General features: G+C 43.6%; 1 protein-coding gene and 1 long non-coding RNA gene across 7 annotated transcripts in view; one reads left to right on the top strand and one right to left on the bottom strand.

Annotated features, from left to right (window-relative positions):
- Positions 1–21,486, top strand: part of LOC118166981 — a 59,690-nt gene that overhangs the window by 35,948 nt on the left and 2,256 nt on the right. For both annotated transcript variants that reach the window (XR_004750849.1, XR_004750848.1), the window contains one exon: positions 7,190–8,505. This is a non-coding gene — a long non-coding RNA (uncharacterized LOC118166981). The remainder of the gene's footprint in view (positions 1–7,189; positions 8,506–21,486) is intronic.
- The window catches only part of USO1 (USO1 vesicle transport factor), a 33,389-nt gene continuing 23,731 nt past the window's right edge, over positions 11,829–21,486 (bottom strand). For all 5 annotated transcript variants that reach the window (XM_035326147.1, XM_035326148.1, XM_035326149.1 and 2 more), the window contains 9 exons: positions 21,192–21,373; positions 20,254–20,375; positions 19,132–19,270; positions 17,661–17,824; positions 17,084–17,170; positions 16,228–16,314; positions 14,395–14,493; positions 13,712–13,927; positions 11,829–12,849 (listed from right to left, as the gene is read on the bottom strand). In XM_035326147.1, the coding sequence (XP_035182038.1) occupies positions 12,772–12,849; positions 13,712–13,927; positions 14,395–14,493; positions 16,228–16,314; positions 17,084–17,170; positions 17,661–17,824; positions 19,132–19,270; positions 20,254–20,375; positions 21,192–21,373 (1,174 nt within the window). In that variant the 3' untranslated portion in view covers positions 11,829–12,771. The remainder of the gene's footprint in view (positions 12,850–13,711; positions 13,928–14,394; positions 14,494–16,227; positions 16,315–17,083; positions 17,171–17,660; positions 17,825–19,131; positions 19,271–20,253; positions 20,376–21,191; positions 21,374–21,486) is intronic.

Genomic DNA, 21,486 nt, shown 5'->3' with positions numbered 1-21,486 from the left:
GGCTTCACAGGCCAGTGGGAACTTTTCAACAGAAGCTGTGCTGTGGCCTCGACATACCAGTCCCCTGGGATGTCCTGGCTGCAGTTAAGCCCAGCACTGCAGTGTCTCTCTTTCCAGGTAGATGCAGAAGATCAGACCACCACATCAGTACAGAGTCCCTGAAGTGACAGGGATGTGTCCCCCATGCCTCCTATGCCAGCTGAGATCTTAGCATGGAAGTATCGTTGAGGCACTTAAAAGGTATTTCATTTGACCTGAAGTCATGGGAATAAATTTTAATTACAGGCAGAGTAAAGGTACAGTCACGGATATATGTATCCATACTCACAAAAAATCCATCTCTGGGGTGCAGTGTTTCAGTCACATGCCATAAATGCTTCTCCAGGACACATTTCTGTCTTGTATCATAAATACAGAGTTGGCATGAATTCATGCAAGGTACTTTTTAGACAGCACCCTTTCTTGATCCCCATTCCAAACCTCTTGTGATAATAATGGTAACAGAGTGCTGCTACAAGGCCCTTCTTGTACTGAATTTTCCAGTAGGAGAGAGGAATTGGAAAGCATTAACAGCACCCTAGACACCGAGTCAAAGCTCCCACGTCTGATTTGCTTTTGCTAAATCCAGAGAAGGCTCACTTTGGCTAACCTGTGGCTTTTCAGCAGGAGATATCAATATATACAATTGCTCTTATTGTTGTTTTTTTGGGGGGGCAAAATTGAAAACTTTTGAGGAAACTATGAAATCAGATTTGGGAAAACATGTCGTGATTCGAGTTTCTTACTCATACCAGGTATGACTCTAAATGTCTGGCTTTTCAGTGTTAACAGCCCACCTCAGAGCAGCGCACAGCCCAGATACAGCGAAACTACTCGGGACAAAGCCAAAATTCCCCACAGACCAGAAGCAAACCAGAGCTGCAGCTTCCCTGTATGCCATCATCGTCTTTAGAGCTGTCGGGCCCTCAACTCCCATGAGTCTTGGTGCTTTAAGGAAAACAAAAGCTATGATATAGGAAGGCAAAAATATTCGTTGTACTCTATACTCTCCTACACAGGATGTACAGGATGTTTATGTTATCACCTGGAGGTCTTTATCCTGCAGGGACAGGAAGTTTTTGAAGAACTCTTCTGCCCATTAGAGCCGGGCCAATGGCAGCACAGCTGAGTCAAAGAGCAGCTCGCAGGGCTGAGGTCTGTGTGGCGTGTGAAGGATATCTGGGCGGCTGTACGTGCTCAGCTCCTGGAAAGCCAGTGGGAGGCTGGGATCTGTCAGAGCAGTCCAGGCTTCCTAAGGGCCTTTGTTCGCACACACCGAGCTGCTCCTCTCTGCCGATGGCGATGGGACAAAGCCCAGCTCCACACAAAGCAAACACCCCAGCGGAAGCTGTGATTTTGCAGAATAGCTCCCACTGCCAAGATCTCACAGGAGATTGCTCGCCGTTTATTCAGTAGACAGAGCTTGTCTTTGCCCACTTGGTCTTCTGCCAGGCACACTCAGACACCGGCTGCTGCCCGTTGCTCTGACATGCCGACTGTTTTCCAAGGTGTTACAGGAACCCAGCTTGCATGGGGCCAGCTCCTTCCTCCCTAATTTGCCTTCTTCTTTGATCCTGAAAACACTGAGTAGGCAGGGCCTGTCTCATCTCCTTTTCCTCGTGTCTGGCTGCAATACTGGAGGGGCTGTGATACTGGAGGGTCTGAGCAGCAAGGGGCCTTGCCCAGTCGATGTGAATGGACACTGTCCTTAGGCCACAACTGCAACGTGGTCTCCATGTCTCTCCCCACTGAGGAGGCTTTTCCTCCAATCCAGCAATCTCTCTCTCCTGGTTTCTCTCTTTCTTTGGACAAAGACTAGAGTGATTGAAACTGTTTTGCCCTGCACTCACAGATGTCTGAGGGAACTGGAAGGAGGCTGTGGTGAGGTTACAGGTGGCACAAGCATCATCTGAGAGTCTTAAGAGTGAGGATATTCAAAATGGGGATTTTCCTCCCTCTGTCTCCTGAGGAATTCTCTAGGAACCAGGTATTTCTTTGGGACCTAGACAGATGCAAGACGTGCACGTGCCTGGAAAACTGACTGGAAATTCTGTCAGAGAAGCAGGGAGAAATGAAGTGTGAGCACTGTGCTGCAAGAGTTCCTTCAGAACCTGCTCCCTGCAGGCAGCACAACATGGCACCATGTGGCGCCGACAGCCGGGGCTCATGCACGTCACTGCGTGCTGGATGCAACAGACACTTAGAAGCACATCTCCACCAGCATCATACAAGGCAAGGGGTACTGCTTTCCCCTGCTGGCAGAGAGGATGGGGTATAAGGATTGGCTTTGGCAGAAAGCATGGCTCCTCTGCACAGTTCCTGAGCTTGTACCGACTCAGAGCTTCTGTCAGTCCTGTCATCTAGTGAGGGAGAGATGTGCTACATCACCAGTCCTGGCCTTGACACTTCTCCTGGGAGATCCTTCAGGGAAACACAGCAGCAAACCTGCAAGTATCAGATAATTGTAGATAGGTCATTCCTGAAGCAGCAGGTACCTGGAAGCAATTGTTTTGACTAATATCCTGTTGCATACCATGAAGCAACAGAGAGGAAAGAATAACAGGCACATTATCTGCTCAATCAGAAGTCAGCACAAACTTCCGATGAAGAGCTGGGAGCATCACCAGGAACATTCAAACAGGAATTGAAGGATGAGAAAAAATACTGTATAGCCATCCCCATTGTAAAAGCTATACTAAAAAGGTAAAAGCAGAAATGTAGGGAATTTCTCACTTCAGCTTTTCTGTTGCCTGCTGAGGTCACAGCAGGAGATTTCTAGAGCAAAGGGCAGACGTGACTCAAGAGTCTACAAAACTTCACCAGGAAATTGTCTCACGCCCCCCAGTAATCACATCAGAGCACTTCACCATGGAGCTGGGCACAGCTTGGACACTCACGTGCTCTCTGTGCATAGGAAGAGCGCTCCTCTTCAGAGGGCCAAGTCAGGGATTTGTACAGATGATGCAACCAGACCAAGAGTACACATTGAGAAGATATCTTGGGATAAAGGGTGTCTCTTCCAAGTTGCCAGGTGTCTGACATATCTGCCAGAAAACCAGATGACTCCATGGGCACACAGAGCACAGAATCACAGAATCATTAGGTTGGAAGAGACCTCCACACAACAAAGAAGTGCAAGATGTGACACTTCTTGTGGCTGGGATAGCCCTTCAAGGCCACCAACGGAGTGCCAGAAAAACCTAGCACTGCTGGCAGATCCCCTCGGTAGCATCCATCATTCAGGGGATACTAACGCAGTGTCCTCGAGGCAGTACAGAGATACAAAGCAAAGTAGCCCAGAAGGTGGCAAAACTCCCAGCAACCTGAGCCCCCTTGGGCCCCAGTCCAAACCCCATTACCTTTGGCATGGCAGCCAGGCCTGTGGCTTGCAGCTACACATGTGCTCAAAATGCTACGAAAGGCAGGTTGTCTGGGTCCTGCCAGGAAGAGGTGTGAGTAATCAGCCACCTGAAGGTGAGGTTGCGCAGGGTGGAAGCCTTGTATCAGTTGCCCAACCGTCACCCCCTTCCTTTCCATTGAAGTGCACAGCATGCGAGATAAAATCAGTTCCAGACAGATTATGACAAAAAGTGGAGTGTAGGTGTCTGACAGATTTTAAAAAAATAATAAGGTACATTCTTATCCAAGCGGATTTCCTGGCCTGATGAGTGAACCTGCATGTTTCTGCTCTACCTTTGGCGTGTGCCTGTGCAGCTGGGCTTGCTGACACAACCCTGTCTTTTCCTACAGAAAAAGGATCAGTTACCCTGGCAAGTGGCCTGCTAATGTGTTCTCTGTCCTCGCCTCTGCTGGCTCAGCCGCAGCACCAGCCCTTGTGAGCATTTGCTGTGGGGCAGGTACACAGGAGGGAGCAAGGGAGAGCCAACGTCCCATTTTTTGTATTTTAAAGCAACTTGGCTACCTGTAACAAGATAGCTCAAACACTTTCACCTACTACTCACACCCTGTGTGATCTCAAGCATGCTCATATTTCCGGCCAGATAAAGCATTTCATTCAACCTGGGTGATTTTTACTAACTCCTTGATTTACTGAGTCCTAAGTAAATGAGCAGCCCTGCAATCAATTTGCAATGCACACTGGAGCAGCAGCTTAACGAAAAGGAGTCGGTGAGAGGGGACTGGATGGGCAGCTCAATTCCCGAGCTTGTCCCACATCAAGCTACTTGTGTGCAGAGGTCACACAGTGGGGCAGTGGAAATTTTAGGTCTTTTAACTTGCTCCAGCACTCTTCCTCTTAGACTGTGTCACCTCTTCATCAGAGAATGGGAAGACAGGCCTTCAGGTTTCTACAGACATCACCACAGGTTTTTAAGGGCTGAACCTAACTCGACAAAGTGCTGGCATTGGCCTGATGCCTGAAGCATAACAGGATCCCTTCTATTCCACCCAAGGAGCAGGGACAAGGGGACTGGCCATCATCCCACATCTGCCAGGGACACCCATCTTTACCAGAGAATTCAGCAAAAGTTCCATGTTTGCTGCTTAAGAAATATACAACAGAAATCTCAGGATTTCGCAAGCTAGAAGGCAGGAGCACAGTAACAGAGAACCACTGCAGGCATGCAAAGAAGTTTCACTGTAGAGGAGGAAGCAAGGCTTTTCTGATCCTGGAGACAAAAGGGGATGTCTCAGCCTGTCCTCTACAAACCCAGGCAGTTCTGCTACAGGCCACAAGCTTAATGCCACATGGGCCTTCCAGATAATGCTCTGCAAGGACAGATCAGAGGATATGGGATGGGATGGGCCAGCCCAGCCCTGAGTCCTGTGTGCCCACAGTGTGGCCATTTAATACAGGACAACCACTGAATGTCTGTGAGATGTGCTATCTTCTGCTCTTTGTGCGAAGGCCCAGAAGCATGTCCTCACACTGACCCAGGGAAGACCTACTACACTGTTTGCCTGGAGCCGCTAGCTCCAGTGCAGCAAGGGTGGGAACTTGTATCCCACAGGATGTCCAGGTATTCCAGTCCTGACCAAGGGCTTGAACTGATTGAAGCTGCAGCCCTACAAGATGTGAGAGGGGCTACCAACCCAGCTCTGTGCAAGCTTGGAGACTGTCTCACTTCAGTCTTTCCTGCAAATAGAGCACAGCTTTCTGTAGTCCTCTGTGTATGCTGAAGCCCAGAGATGTCCAAGGCTAGATATGCATGCAGGAACAGTCTCCTTACCTCTCACCTAAGGTATAAAGCCACGGAGCAACACTGGACCAGTCACAACTAGCCAGCAGTCCCAGGAGGGAAAGCACAGGACCTAGTGCCTGGCACGGATCTTGTCCATGCATCCAGATACCTCTGGGGACTATAACAGCTAAGACCTACAGCAGCAGCCTGCAAGCAGAGAGTAAAAAGTGTATGTCCATGTGTTGCTGAACAGGGCCCCCAGCTCCAAGGAAAGCCTTGTGTTATGACCTGGCAGTCTGTCCTATTTTTCCTCTTTTTGTGAGTACCATACTAGAAAAAAGAGGGTACACACATACATACACATGCACACCACTAACAACACCCACCAAATCTGTCAAAGCCAACTCTTCCTCAGCATCTGTGCTACCGCTGGACAATGTTGTGCAGCAGGCATGTTTGCACTGGCAGCACAGCACATGGTAAGCTGCTTAGCAGAGGATAAAATTGCCTTTTTTTTTTAGGATAACAGGGCAGGACAATGCTAGAAGTTAGGCTGAACTGCCTAAAGCCAGCATGGTCGTCAGCAAACCCAAGCAGCACTGTAGCACATGGCTCCGGGGCTCCACACAGCTACTGTGGGTTGAGAATTGCCAGATTTAGGTAGCATTCTAACAAGTTTGGTGGATTTTTTTTATTTTTTATTTTTTTCCTTAAAGCTGTGTTTAAAACCAGAAGCTACCATCTAGCTGGCTCGGAAACGCTGACACTGGTTTAACCCTTGTAGCTCTGCAGCTCCAGTTCTCAGCACCTAGCTCAGGGCTGCTGTTTTGGTGCGGTCTGTGGGAACACCGTGACCTCTGGTGGCCACGCTGGAGCTCGACGAGTCCTACTCTCGGCGCTGAGTGCTAGGCTGCAGGCAGATTCACACACACCACAGGGACTGAGGAGCAAGGATGAGCAAGGCAAGCCCCGGCCCTGTTGGACTGAGACCATTGTCCAGTGCCACTGGTTTGTGCAGAGGTGTGGAACTGGTGCAAACTGGTGCCCGCAGCCCCCTCCCCACAGAGGCGCACACAGTGCCAGGGGAACAGCTCCAGCCTTGCTGGGGCTGCTGGTCACTGGAGGGGACTGAGCAGGAGCACAGCCAGCAAGCAACTCCATGCCTATGCCAGGTGGTTTTCTCCTGTCTATGAAAAGCAGCTCACTGCAGCCCACAGCAGAAAGGGTTCTAACTGGGCTTTAAACCCTCCTTCCACATATATTTCTTTGGCTAGCCTTCACCACACAAGTACTATTCCTGCGACAGTCCTGCTGTGCTTTTGTTTGTCAGGGTAGGTGGTGGCAAAGCACTCCGGTATGGCTGTGGTAGGCCCAGACAGCTACAGAGACATGCCTAAGGATAAACAACTTCAACTAATTACCTCGGCAGCTTTCTCCCTCCCAGCCACACGCACACCTTTCCAAGCCAGCAGGAGAAGAATGCAGCCTGCAGCAAACCCGCTGTCCCTTGCATCATCATTTTGGGGCTGAAAGCATGCAGGTGAGAGTCTGGTGTCCCCCAGGAGGGCAGGTGGAGTCGGTGTGCAACCATGCTCTCATTACCAACTTGTTCAAATCATTGGGGATGACACGAAGTCAATGTTTGACTGTACTTTGGTCTTAGATTAGTAATAATCTGTGTGTTCAGCATCCAGAGTCTATCACCAACTGAGGTGAGGAAGGCTTGTGCTGATAGCTTCAACCACTACATGTCTCAGGACTTCCCTAATTACCAGGAAAGCCCCATTTCTCCTTTGCTTTTGGACTAGATTTATCAGAGAGTGAAGCTGACTAGCCAGTGAAATGTCCATATCTGAGGATATGGACGTTTGTTTTGGTTTGTTTTTTTCTTGTTTGTTTGTTGTTGTTGTTTGGTTGGTTGGTTTTGTTTTGTTGTTGTTGTTTTTTAGCAGCAAATGTGGTCACCAAGTGCTGGAAAAGCTTCGCCCTAGACTTGTGCTCTTTTGCAGGTTGCCTCCTGTTTTGTAGGAAGTCAGGAGCCAGCCCAATTGAGAAGCATGAAAGCATCAACTTGGTCTTTGGCTCCTCCTTGGCCCAAATGGGAGCCAAGAGGCCAAGGAGCAAGCTGGTTTCCAGCTTGTGGATGCAGAACTTGTCATATTTGGGCTCACCATCAGCTGAATTTCTTGACAAGGCTTCCAGGCACAGCCAGGGACTAGCAGAAAGTCAGACTCTTCTGCCATTGCCTAACTGGAGACACAGCAACAGGAGAGCCAGAAATTTTTCATTCCTGAAGCCATGAGCTGCATGCTCCCTGTCAGCCCCATGAGCTGGGAAGCACCTCACTCACCTGCTCTGTCACGTAGCCCCAGCACCCCAGGTCAGCCAGGAGATACAGATCTGGCTGGGGGAGTCTCGGCTGCCCTGTGCCTCAGGTCTCACCGACAGTCATGGCAGGGCTGAGTCTTTTTTCTTACGGCTGTGTCTTGGGCAACCCCCAGCTGTTATGGGGTCACTCTGAGGCCCCTCTATAACACTAAACCCAGAAAACTTGATTTCTCAAAGATCTTCACACATGTATGTGCATCAGCCCCCTTAGCAGTAGCATTTGTATCTCCCTCCAGTCAAGCAGGCTGTCCACCTGGAGATTTATTACACTGCTGCTAGCAAAACACGTGTGGCCTGGAGCAGCTGTCAGTGACCACTGACTGCCCTCTCTTTCCCCAGCAGTGAAATTTTCAGCTTCGAGGCACAACACTGTGCAGCAAGGGTATTTTCTGCCTTGGCCTGACCTTCACTGTTAGCCTCAGGATCCACATCTGTTGCATCACAAAAAATTGCTCCTGCTATGACGTCCTTTATCAAGAAAAGCATCATAAGGTTATTGTCTTCTGATATAAGGAGTAGGAAGCAATCACATGCTTGTCCAGGCCAAGAAAAGTACATGACTCAGGCAACCACAGGGACTTCCTTCTTGTTTGATAGTAATCACCCCTCCGTACTGGGGTCCTTTTCCTTGTGAATGAATGAGGCTGAGGTAACCTGGTCCCCCACTTCTTTAAAGTGAGGATGCTTTTTTACGCAGTTGAAGAACAGAAAAGGCTATTTTTCTCCTCCCATTCCTCTTCAGACTGAGGATGATGTCTCCATTTCTCAACCCATTGTTACTGTTTTATGTTCTAGGATGAACTTCACAGAAATAAACAGGATTTGATCATTTTTGAGCTTGCCCTGACCCCCTGAGGGCTGGACCCTTCCTGAACACCCTTTTGCCTGGAACAGGTGCATAGAAATGGACCTACGCTGCCTGCTCTGGACACTCAAAGTGAGTTACAGTGCTTTAATATTACCATACAACAGTCAGAATTACTTGTTTTTTGTTATTCACTCCTGATCCTCTCTACAGCTCAGTGCCTCTTAGCCTGTTAATGTGTGCTATTCTCACCACGTGTAACAATCAAGCTAGAAATCTTTGATCTATTCACCTCCTTGGTATCAATTGCTTGATTTGGCAAACAATGTGGAAGCACTCCAAATCCTGCTCAGAGTGAGAAAAAATACCGTGCATTCATGATGGCCTGATCATGATGGGACAAGAAGAGATTCCACTGAATCTCTTGACGTGACAAAGTCAAGAATACACTGTCAAGTGAATACCTGCAGGGCAAAGGCTACCCACGACAATCGTACAGTTACAATCCAGACACATCTACTACCAGTATGAAGAGGGTGCAATAAAATAATCAACAAAAACAGGTTTTCTAGTTGGGAAGAGAGCTTTGAACAAGCCTCTTTAAAACCTGTTTGTAACCCGTTTGTCTGTCTCCTGAACTTTCCACCTTGCCTAGTTTTTTTCCTTTCCAATTTCAAACATTTTGAACTTGCATCCAAAAGTAGGAACTTCCCAAGTATAACTGCAGAGAGTGGCAATAAATAAAAAAATGTGATGTACCATCTTTTGGGAGAGGCACCGATGTTGGGGTAAGAGTGGCTGATTAACTCTTTCTCATTGACATCAGGCTAGACCATCAATCACATGCCTTGTGCTGTCTCATCCTGAAAAATCATGCTGATTTTTCAGGTGATTCCATCCCATCAGTGGAATGACCAGGTTTGTTTTCCCCCCCTTATTCTCCTTTCTTTATTTCCTTTCCCTGTAACTGAGAGGCACTCTTGCCTTCTAGGGCATGTTTGGATAATGTAGCCAGCTTGCAAAGTATTTATTTCTGCCCACAATGTTTTTATAGACTTGGCACGAAAAGCAATAGAAAACAAAGTAAAAACATCTAGGGAAACGTAAGAAGTGCATAGCCTGGACAACAGGTTTGAAAGGCACATATTACCTGGCAGGACACAGGGAGTAAAGAGCCAATTTCCTTGCTGTTCCTACTTCACAGGCCACATAACTTTCCAAACTCGTCATAGGTAACAAAGCCACGAGGCTTCCTGACACCAATCCTTCTCCATAGCTGCCTTTGCTCTCCAGTGAAGGAGCCAACTTTTGCAAAGAACATCACATGCTTCACAGGACAATTAACAGTGATGGGGAAAGAGTTTCAATTAGATATAAAAGTCTATCTTCTCAAAATAGGTAGGAGAAATTGTCACCAGCACCCTGGTGGTGGTATTGCTGACAAAAGCAACCAGTAATGCCAGTGCTCACAGGTCACAAGGGTACTGAAGCTGTCACTGCCAGCAGTGTTAATAGGAAAACAAAACGAAACACTTAAAACTCGACTTTCCAGGATGTGCAGACATGAGTTCCCATCGCTTTAATTGGTAACAGTTGTGACTGAATCACTTGGTGTAAGTTTCATCTCCTTAAAAATTGAGCACATCATTCCTTTCCACTCCTCTGTTATGACGTTATGAAGGATCATTCATAATGGCACATGGGCCCAGTCAAATGCTTTGCAACTCCAATCATAGCTTTGGTTAGACTCAAGCCAATCTCTCTGAGCTCTGGGAACACACAAATTACCATCTGGGTTGGAGTAAAAATCCCACTGCAATTCTTACCAACACCATTTACATAAGGGACAGGGAAGCCGTCACAACAGCTTCATCCTCAGCATAGATGACTACCTAATTTGTGTGTTCCAGCCACTATGAAATAAAATCCAGCAGGCATAGTCAGGACAGACTTGTCTGTGGAATTATCTAGGTCACCAAATAAAATCTAAATCAAGATGTTAGGGTATAATTTAAGTTTCTGACACAGTTTACAGTTAACATTTTAAGTCAAAGATTTGGTGTGTGGTGTAGCCCATAAACATCCTGCCTGAAGACTCCCATAGCATTGTACCTGAAGGAGAAGCTTTGTCACATCCAGAATTTTCAGGCAGTGGTAGACATTTCACCCTGTATCTGTGCACACTGTGTGAGCTAGGCACTTAGATTCTTAAGATATTTTTAATAATCCGATCCCGTGACAATGGTACCTTAAAGTAAGGGTGCTAGTGTACCATTTCACTGATGGTGCCAAATTCAACCACAGAGCTTGTGCAGAAGCAACATACCAACTGGCAAAAGTCACAATGCTTGGTTATAAGTGCCCCTACTGATTTTAAAAGCCATGCATCTCTCCATCCAGTTTTTCATCTTCAAGAACTCCAAAATACTCTGGGCAAAGCAAATACCCCTCAATTCCCCCATTTCCATAGAAATAAAAATACAGGAAAACCTCTCAGCTGTCAAAGCCACAATTGTACCATCTTCCACCTCAACAGTTGCCACAAGGAATCCTCCTTGTGTTTCATGTCAAGAGAGGTTTGGTCATACCATGAAGTGAGATTTGTTTAGGTAAATGGGACTTAATTTCTAGAAAGTGTTTCTTCTTGGGAGGTTTTGCAAGCAGACAAAATGTCACTTCTAGAACTTCCATCACTGAGCAAGCAGTAAGAGCACTTCACAACTTATTCTCTGGCTTTCTTTTTGTAGTTTGTGCATCTCTGGCTTCCCCTCCCCCCCCCCTTTTTTTTTTGAAGGAAGTACTGCCTAGGAAACAAAAGTAAATTTATCAAGAACTATCTGCAACTCTTGCTGCATAAGGTGGTAAAGCCATCTAAAACAGTCCCTGGGGCCTGTATGCCTTCTGCCCTCATTGCTAAATTTTGTATGGCCAGCTACCTGGTCACAGCTCCTTGCTGTCCCATCAAGTTCTGCAGAAAACAAGTCACACTGATGACTACAGCCAGGCCAACTCCTACATCTGTAGGAGTTCTTCTCCCCATATGTACTCACACACAAACACAATTCAGCTCCTAAGCTAATGTTGTTTCTGCTGCTTGCTCTTTTCCCACCAGTTCCCAAAAAAACTGTCCAAGGATGGAGTGCATGAGTAGAGCTTAATTTAACACTACTTCCAAACATTTCTTGTTACGCAAACTGAGACTATGACATGACTTGTAAAAATATTTATATTTACAAGCCAGTCTTCTCTGGTCTACATCAAATAATCTTATGATCAAGTAACTACTGTGTGTTTACAAAAAAAGCTCTAAGTTAGGCAGCTACTGAAGTTGATGCTTTTGGAAAAAGCAAAAGCTGAACTATCCCACTACGTGATCATTTGATTAGCCCCCCAGTTCAGTGTATTTTATTCATTTAATTTGTCACGCTTGACTGGATTTTAAACAATTTGAAATATGTACTAAAATATATTTTATTAAAACAAGACAAGAGAATTAAATGAGTACTAAGTGGACATACCTATTTTTTGTTACCAAGAACGGATGCGTTTATTCATTTTGTTTTTCTTTTAAAATTCAACCTTTTATTCACTCATCAAGAGCCAATAAGTTATATAAATCATAGTAGTTTTCATTTCCTTACTGAAGTAGTCAACAGATTTTTTTTTTTAAACTTATATTTATGCTGACTTGGTAGCACATTAGATCCTTAGAATGAGTATATTGGTCTTCGTTTTTCCAAAGAAATTCTTCTTAAAAACACTACCTTGCTCGTGCACATTTCCGTGAAGCCTCTTCCACGTTATTAGCATAACGTTGCAGTTCCCTCGGGTTCCCTCCAGGAGGTACCAAATGCAGCTGTACCAGGCGTCAAGGCACTCGATGCTCAGGTCCATTCACACCTAGAGAACTAGCTCAGGAGGGCAGCAGAGTGGCCAGTGCACACTACAGCCACCCCAACCCTTCCACCTCGCCACTGCTCTTTAAAGGAAGCCACAAATTACACTGAAGCTCCATGCTGAGGGCAGAGGCAATGATTCCATTTGACAGATGTTAAACCAAATACTTCTGTATTTAATTAAGAGTTCCAGAAGGTTAAAATGGTAAACAAATGCACAGAACTCCTGTAATGACAATGAACAGCATTGTCATCCCCATAATTTAAACAATGTCTAAAGCAACTTCTAAACAAGTAAAATTTGGGATACTCATATAGAACTTAGTAATTTTTCTTTGCTTTACCTAGTATGAAGGGTTTCCAGACACTTCAGTAACTTATAACTAGTCCCATAGTTGCCACTTTCCCCTCTGCTTCTTGTAAGCAGATGTTTTGTGTTATATATAGATTTTTTCCCCACTAACAATGCAATCTAGTTTTCATTGTAACACACAAAAGAACATTAGTCTTGCTCCTCTTCATCCCCATCCTCATCTTCATCTGCTTGATCTCCAGATTCAATATCATCCTCATCTTCAACCTGAAATTAATAAAGATCCGTTGTGAGCAATAAGGTGCTTTCCATCAAAGGACCCAATCCTTTGAAGATAAAACAAATGCAGAGGGAGTGAAAATAGACTTAAAGGTAATCTAAAATCATCATGCTGTATCAATTAACACTTCAAATTGTCATCTTGCAATCTCACAGTTTAACTTCCACACATGCTGCAAGTACCCCCCTAGACTAAAGTTTTATCCAGATAGCAGAAGCTAGACCAAATTAACTGTTAACTACCAAAAAGTAATCATTCCTTTAATACATAAATGATTTGCATCGGAAAGAATGATTGCCTTTGGATAAGAAACACAGGCTCAAGTCTGGCATTCAGCCACAAGAACTGCAGCACATCACCTAGTGACATCCACCTTAATGTCAAGTTCAGTTGCAAGCCACAAGGGTTCTTAAAATCAACTGCCCAGAGTTGCTCTCTGATGCTGCAGTGACCATTTGCAGCATAGCTAGAAAGCTTTAGTTGCTTGCTGAGTAATCACTTGGATTTTCTGCAGAGCAAGCCCTTGGATCATTACAATGCCATCCTTTGTTTTCTAGCTGGCAGCCAGGACAAGCAACAGAAAGGGCAGACGGTCAGATAGCATTCCAGACACATGTATACAGTACAAGGTGTTTTAATCACAATGCAGGTACCTCTGAACACTTTTTCCAATAGGCAATTTTCTTGCTAGCTGCCAACTTAAGTTCAAAAAGCAACTCTGGTAGATTCAACAGCCCTCCATTTAGAGAAGGATGCCTTACCAGATGTGTTGGATAAAGCACTGTCATACCCAGCCTGCTCAGGCCAGCCTTGGACCCGAGAACTTACTTGAAACATTGTTTTGCTTACCGGTACACCAAGATCCTTCAATTTATTCTTCAGGGCAGATAGTTTCTGATCCTGGTCAGCCAAAAGCACCAGAAGATCATCCTGTTCTTTTTTTGATTCTGCAACTTCTTGCTGAAGCTTGCTTTTCTCATCTTGCAAGATAGCAACTGTACTGTTGGATGAATCTAGGTGCTGTTTTAGTGATGCTTTTTCTTCAGAAAGGGCTTTAACTTCACTCTGGCAACAGGAAAGATCCCACACCAAGTCACACCTTAAGCAAGGAAAACGTGCTTTGTCTCCTACAAACACTTCCCATACACTACTTGTAACAGCCCGATCCCCACCAACCATCTTGTGGCCTCACTCCTACACTTCCTTAACTAAACTCCCCCTATTACCAGCCAAGAGAAAGGTAGTTAGGAGTTTTAAAGAATGGCTACTCTCCCCCAGTCAAGTCAGGTTGTCCACATCACAGTAAAGCTATTTCCTAGACCCTTCTTACTAATTCTTTAAAGGCTTCAAAGGTAGACAAGGCCTAAGTTCCCCAAGTGAAAAACAACAGAAGAGATGCATTCAACTTCCCTTCTGTTGTCTAAAACAAAAAAATCCTGACAGCACAAACCCCCTCCATCCAAAGCGTTTCCAGTTGCACAACTGAAGGCTGACCATCAAGTGACATGGTATGGTGTTCATCCACTACTGACCTTCAGCTCTTTCACTTCTTGCACAAGTCGTCCCTCTAATTCCAAGTTCTTCGCTGCTGTTGCACTGGTGTCACTTAATGCAGGATCTGTACTTGTGTTCTGTGCAAAAGAAAAAACAGAGTCAGGAGCACTGAATGCCTCACATACAAAGTCAACAAGCCAAGACGTTACAGAATTACTTGTAGATGTTAAAAGCTTACTTTCTTGCTACAACATAGCCAAGGTATGGTAGTTATTTACATCATACACTGGAAGGCATTAGAGAACAGACTGATGCTTTCTGGGGTCTGAATACATGCATATGCACACACAATTAAAGGTATAACCTTTAATTCACAGAAATTATGGTGTACAGAGTTTTTTCTATGCCAACTCAGTCACTTACAGGCTACCAGCTCTCACTCAGATGGTTCTTAAGTGCCAAAGGGTTGATTTTTTTGTTGTTGTTTTGACTTTTAATTAGGCTAAATATCACGGTATGGTTGAGGCTGGAAGGAACCTTAAACCTCATCTAGTTGCAACCACCTGCCACATTCAGGGACATCTTCTATTTGCGCAAAGCCCCATCAAACCTGGCCTTCAACACTTGCAGGGATGGGGTAGTATCTGCATCTTTTATGCAACTACTAAAAATCAGAGTTAAGTGTGGTGTAAGCCAGCCCTTCCCAAAGTTAAGGTTTCCAAAATGTGGCAGTTGTCTTTCAGTTAAAACGATCAACACTGCATGAATGTAAGATAATGCTTCTCCAGTTGTAGCACGTTCAAGTCAGAGCTCTAGGAAAGGCCAGCAGTCTGTTGGGTGGCAATGAATTGGCCTGACAGCTCGTGGCAGCATGAAACACTTGAACGTGCCTCTGCCACGCAAGCACACATGGCCAACACATGTGAAACGGAATCTCATATGGCAGCTGAGCTTTTTTACACTGGAAAAATATCAAAATCCTTCCTCACCAAGCTCATCTGTGCATTAAACACTTGATCTTTTCCCCACACAAAGTCCTTTTCTTGTTTTGTTGCAATCATACTTTGATGCATAAGTCAGAACAAGCCAGCCAGAAGCAATAGTTTCAGCAAATCCAGCTGCCTTATCTTCATTATAGCAGAGCTACAAAAGCAGGGCACACAACAGCTACTCTTGTTCTGCTTGAGCACCACTGAATGCTCTCCCTCCAATTGTTCACGTGGCCCACAGACCTACAATTTGAACCATAAGCTCTGCTGCATAAACATGTCAGTAGGATGTTCACACAACTCCCTAACGAGGTATGCAGGCTCAACATATACTTTCTATTGCCATTAGCTAGTTCTGAGGACAGGATTGCCTCTTTTTTAAAACCTTTCCTCAAAGGCTTTATTGGCCATTTTTTTTTCAATATGTAATATTTAGTATTCAATATGTAACATAATATGTTTGAAGATCTGCGCAGACAGATGTACCTGTTTGCCGAGCAATTTTATCTAAGTTTCCAAAGTAGTATCCCCCATTATTTGAAAAATAATCATCCCTCTAATGTACACTATATCATGCGTTGTGCTTCACAGGAGGGGTTTGTTTGTTTTTCCCCTGTGGTAACAATAGGAACTTGAAACACTGAATGACTTGTATAAAAACACCAAGGACCAATGGTCTCACAATTTAAAGCACTAACTTCAGTAACATCTACCCTTTCCTCAGGAAGGATTTGTCTAGGTAACACATTACTTCATTTAAAACAACGTTGGAATCACTTTCTGATGTACATATTTAAAACAAGCTTGGTTTAGGACAATAGCTACTGACAGCACAGGCAGGAAAGTTTGTCTCAAAAGGAAAGATAAGTATTTTACTAGTACCATTACTTGTAGCTTCTGATTCTCAGCCTGAAGCTTAGAGATTTCTGCAGACTGTAGTTGTATCTGAGTCCTGAGCATTTCTAATTCCTGTGGAAAACAAAAAATGAAAATACTTTTAGTTTTAGAAAGCAAAGCAGTTCTTCGCACTAGCTTTTTGTTAGGTTAAATGCTACCAGAATAATTGCTTTGCATTAGCTACATGAGTGGAAGGGTGCAAATGTCTTACTGGCAACACAGCAACCATTTCTCTAGAAGACAAAGCTAGGCAGCAACAAGCATCCCTTCTACCCCATACTCTGAAGAATTTCTTCTCTGTGCAGTGCCCAAAGCCACATGCCAGACTAATGTTTATAACAGGGTTTCACACCACTAGCACTCCCTCCATTGGATATCCATCCACTCTTTGTGCAGAAAGCCACTAAGGCACATCAGCCTAGGCATTCTTTGTTTTCCAATCACAATTCCCAGTCAAGTTTTTGCAAAACAGCTAGGTATTTTTGCACAACACCTACATTGAACCTACAGATACATAAGCACTCGTTCTGTGCTGTACATCTAATACATGGAAGCTTTCTTATGAACACTTAATACTTGGCAATGGATAAACACAAAAATCTCTCAAGTCTGCACAAGTTGACATTTCTACTCCTGGCTTAAAGCTGCTTAGCAAACGCAAGCAATTCATTTTTGGATACATGATCTCCATGCTATCATCAGTACTATCATCACAAAGGAAGGCCATTAATATTATCAGGAAGCTCAGAAATCCTGACGCTCCCTGAAGCTTGACCCCTCTCCCTTCCAATCCCGAGCTACCACTGTTCACTTCAACTTTGCTGAAGTAACACAAGTTCACCTTCTGTAGTTCATTATTATGCTCCAAGCCACTGGATTTGCTCATCTGTGAAGACTGTTCTGTTCCCATTTCCAACTGCAAAGGCTTCTGTAATAGCAACAGAAAAATCAGACAACTAAACAGACTAAATATAGTTATGCTGTCCAAACACACAGTAAACTGTGTGCTTGAATCACTGTTCCCTGGTTAAAAGGTGAAAATAGGTTAATAAATGCATGTCATAAAGCTCTCTGATAGCAAGAGAGCAGCTGAATGGTCTCCTCTAAGGTGGAAACAAAAAACATATTTCACCAACTGAAACACAGAAGGCAAGCAAAAGAAGGCAGATTCTACACTGCAACAGATCAGCTGCACAGGCTACTCCTGGGAACAGTGTGAAGCAAAAAACAAACAAGCAAGGAAAAAGCATACACTCCCATTAAGCCATCCCCCACTGTATTTCTTACTATCAGCACACAATCGTAACTGATTGTATGACTGCCATCACAGTGATGACCTTTGCAGCATAAGGCAAATAAAATTTTTCAACAGAAACAAAAGCCCTGTCAAAATCTGCTGAGACAGTAGTTACCCTTACCAATTTTTCAATCAAAGAATCCTTTTCCCTCAACTGCCCTTGCAGCAGCTCATGCTTGTTTTTCCATTCTTCCAACTCCTCTTTCAGTTTGCTCACTTCCTCCACCTGAATGCCATTCACCTGAACTGTATCGCTGTGGGAATTATGATGCTGATTGTCCTTTCCTATAAGACAGTTTATTACAAAGTTTACTGACATCATTTTCAAAGTTGTTTTTGAACACAAAAATCAAAGAATTCATTGCTCCTCCTCCTCTCACCCCACAAGGCAATACAAGTTATTTGAAGTAAAGAGCCCAAGTACAGAGTGTTAAAATTCTTTATCAGAAGTCTAAGGACAAGGTCTAATTTGCTATTCCTTATTTGTGACTACATCTGCATGCTGCTCTAGCCATTCAGTTCAACCCAAAGAAATACACACACAGTTCATTCTGTAAGGACTGGCAATTGTTCCCTTACCTTCTGTTTAATACTAACAAACCAGGTCTATGGCATACACACCTTATCAGGCATCTTTGCCCTTGGAATAACTACTGTCCTGATTTAAGCATACCATTAGCCCCCTCTACCGACAATGACATACTTCATCTTGTTCATCTGCCATAACACAGATTCTTCCCTGACTCACATTTTCATTCTGAGACACAAGCTGTAGCACACATGGACTCTCTCTGTTTTAAGACTGAACAGGACATAACTGTTTTGGAATAAGGTTCTACCAGCAGTTCCCTGGTAGCCACCACTTCCCACAGCAAGCATCAGATCCAGTCCTTCACCCAGCACAGCCACAGCTAAGGAGCTAGGGTTGCAAGGAAGGGCTTGTCTTTTCATGGTGGGCAACTGAACTAACACCATCATCAGATCAGAAGGTATTTCTAATCCCAGTATTTCCATGTGTCCATCTAAACAGATTGTCTGGGCTGCAGCCATCTTCTTTAGGCACTTGTTTTCCCAGGTAGCAGGCCTACATGGCAGGTAGGCCTTAGCTCAAGATACGCTAACAGGCTGTTCTGAGAAAGGAACTATTATTGCAAGACACCTAAAACTTGGGCACAAATCAAAAACAAGTGATCCTTCTATTACTTTTTCAGGTTGTCCTTTCAGTTCTCACTGAGCATTATTTTGTAGTTTGAAGGCATTTAAAGTAAGATATTTTAAATATTAAATTATTTTACATTTATTATTTATATTTATATTAAATTATGTCATATTTTAATATTTTTAATATTATTTAAAATACCTTACTAATATTTTTAGTTAAACAAATCTGATGTTTAAATGAAGTTTTTAGCAATGCTCGACATTGACTCCCAAAAAAGTCTTCATCTCTATAGGAAATTTTCCATATACTGCATAACAAAGCAGCATGTCTATGACAGAAGATCGTTTGCTGCACCTGTTCTATAGCTTGCCATAAACTACATACAATCTAAAACACTAGCAAGGTTACTATTATTCTTTCTGAAGCATACCTAGCTGTACTTTAAGGAGATTATATTGGTCTTTGTGCTGCTGGATCTGCGACACTTGCTGTGTAACCGTTGTTTGAAGCTGCTCATTTTGAGATTTTAAAGTGTTAACCTGTTGTTTTAACTCTTCAAGCTCCTGGTCCTGTGAAAGGAAAAGAAAGCACTTGCAGTAATAACATCTAAATACAATGCTCTAAGGTACAAAAAGACAGATGAAAAAACTTTACTCCAGCAGCAAACATCACTGGTCACAGAGATTGTCAGTGCACCTTAGACAGATTAGCAGAAAAGTTTCATACAAACATAGATAGCTTTCCTAGGGAAAAAGGTGAGGGAAAGATAGAAGTAGTCTGTCAGAGAAGGCCAACACATTCCGAATCTCTCGGAGGAGAGCTCCACCATCTCCATGCCAGGAACAGCAGAAAGAGTCAAAGATACAAGATCTTGTAATTTTTCTCCCCACCCCACTGAATCCTGCACACATTTGGTCTGCTTACAAAATCTTGGAAGAAACAGTGGTAACTGCAGTCATATGTTCAATAAAGCCTCACTGGAGGTTCAAAAGTGTCCCTTAATTCCAGGTATACTGCAGCAGGCTGTGTCCATTCCAGGTCCACAAACTATGAAAACCTGCTGCGATTCCCCTTTAGCTAAATTACTTTGCTTTACTCCTTTACTTCTCAATTTAAGCTGTGGCAAAAAAAAAAAGGGGGGGGGGGGGGGGGGGCAGCAAACTACCATTGGAAAGGATTCAACAAGTATACCCAGATTTGATCAAGGAAACTTTGTTTCCTTTTCAGTCACATTTCATCTATTATCTTGTGAGAAGTGAGAGCATAGAAATAAATTCATTTTTTTGAAAAGGGCTGCACATTTCTCAGTTACTTAGTTGAAGAGAAACAAACACAAAAGAGAAGATGTACCTCAGGAAAGAAATTAAGCTTAACCAGTATTCTAAACACTGACACTTGAGTTCAGCCAATTATTCCTGGCCTTAGTGTTTTTCAAGCATACCCGCAATGGTAGATTCCTTCTTACTTGTTTTACTACATCTGCATTGTGATACCTCCAAAAGTCAGTATAAACAGCTTCTAAAAACAGGGATATGGAGCAACTGCCTCTTACCTGCTCCCTGATGACTTTTTTGTAGTGAGTCACAATGTTGTCATGCTGTTCCAATGTCTTCTTAACCTCCTCCTCCTTTTTATCTTCTTCACTGGACTTGTAAATAGCTTTACTTATGACACCTGTTGACAAAGAGTTTGTCAAGTAAAGCCCAGCTCATGTATCTTTTTTGTCCTCATAACCATCTCACAGCCTCACCCGGTTTAACTAAATTAATAGCACGAGAAACAGAATATGCACTTTAAAGAAAATAAAATGGTTACACAGTCTTAAAAAATAGAAAAAGGCAGTGTTTTGTTTTTTTTTTTTTTTTTTATAGGAAGGTTTGCATGCTTACTGCTCAACAGTTTCAGAATAGAAAGTGCGTGTTTTGAGTCCTTTCCATCAGCAAACGTGCTTCACTTGCATTATGCTCCATTACAACTATTTGCCTAAATGGCTGCACAAGTAAGAGATTTAGGACTATGAAGGCAACATGTAGATGAAGCTTTATTAAGAATGGAGTCCCCATTATTTTCTACAAGACAGGAAATTCATTATTCATAATTTGTCTTAACAAATCTGCAAAGTGCTAGCTTGTGTACTTCTGTGAGTCGAGCTTCTATCACCACCCATTTCAGTCTATGTGAACACAGACAAATACACTCCTTTGCCACAGCGTGGCAACTCACAGCACGTAATAAGAATTGTTTTACTTAACAATACAAGTAAGTCTAATTACTAGAAGGCCTGATTACGAATGTGTACTGGGAATAATTTTACAAAATATTTGAACTGCAAGCTTGGATTTATGATAGCTTAAAGCAATCCATGTCCCGTGCTTCTTAGAATGCTACATTTTCATATAATCACACTACTTTTATTAGGACATTCAGCATGTTTGGTAATTCAGTCATCAGCTCATCACAAGAAAACCCAGGAATTAAAATACATCTCACCTTCCAATTCCTTTACAAGCTTGGTAAATTCATGATCAAACATCATGTGGTCTGGGCTAGAAAAACTAGGCTGTGGTTTCTGAGCAGCTCTGGAATAAAGTTCGTGTTTGCTAATGAAGCCAAGCTTCTCAATAAAGTTCTCCCTGCCAATCCTCTTCTCAATCAGCTGTTTCAGTTTCTCTCTAAATAAAAGGGAAAAACCAACCACAATGCAACACTTAAAGAAAAAAACATTCTTAGCTCATAAAATCATTCAGATTGGAAAAGACCTGTAAGATTAGCAAGTCCAACCTCT

Source organism: Oxyura jamaicensis, chromosome 4 (genome assembly GCF_011077185.1).
Source record: "Oxyura jamaicensis isolate SHBP4307 breed ruddy duck chromosome 4, BPBGC_Ojam_1.0, whole genome shotgun sequence".
In the NCBI taxonomy this organism is placed as follows: Eukaryota; Metazoa; Chordata; class Aves; order Anseriformes; family Anatidae; genus Oxyura; species Oxyura jamaicensis.
Note: the sequence above shows the minus strand (reverse complement) of the source record. Positions and strands in the feature narration are given on the sequence as shown.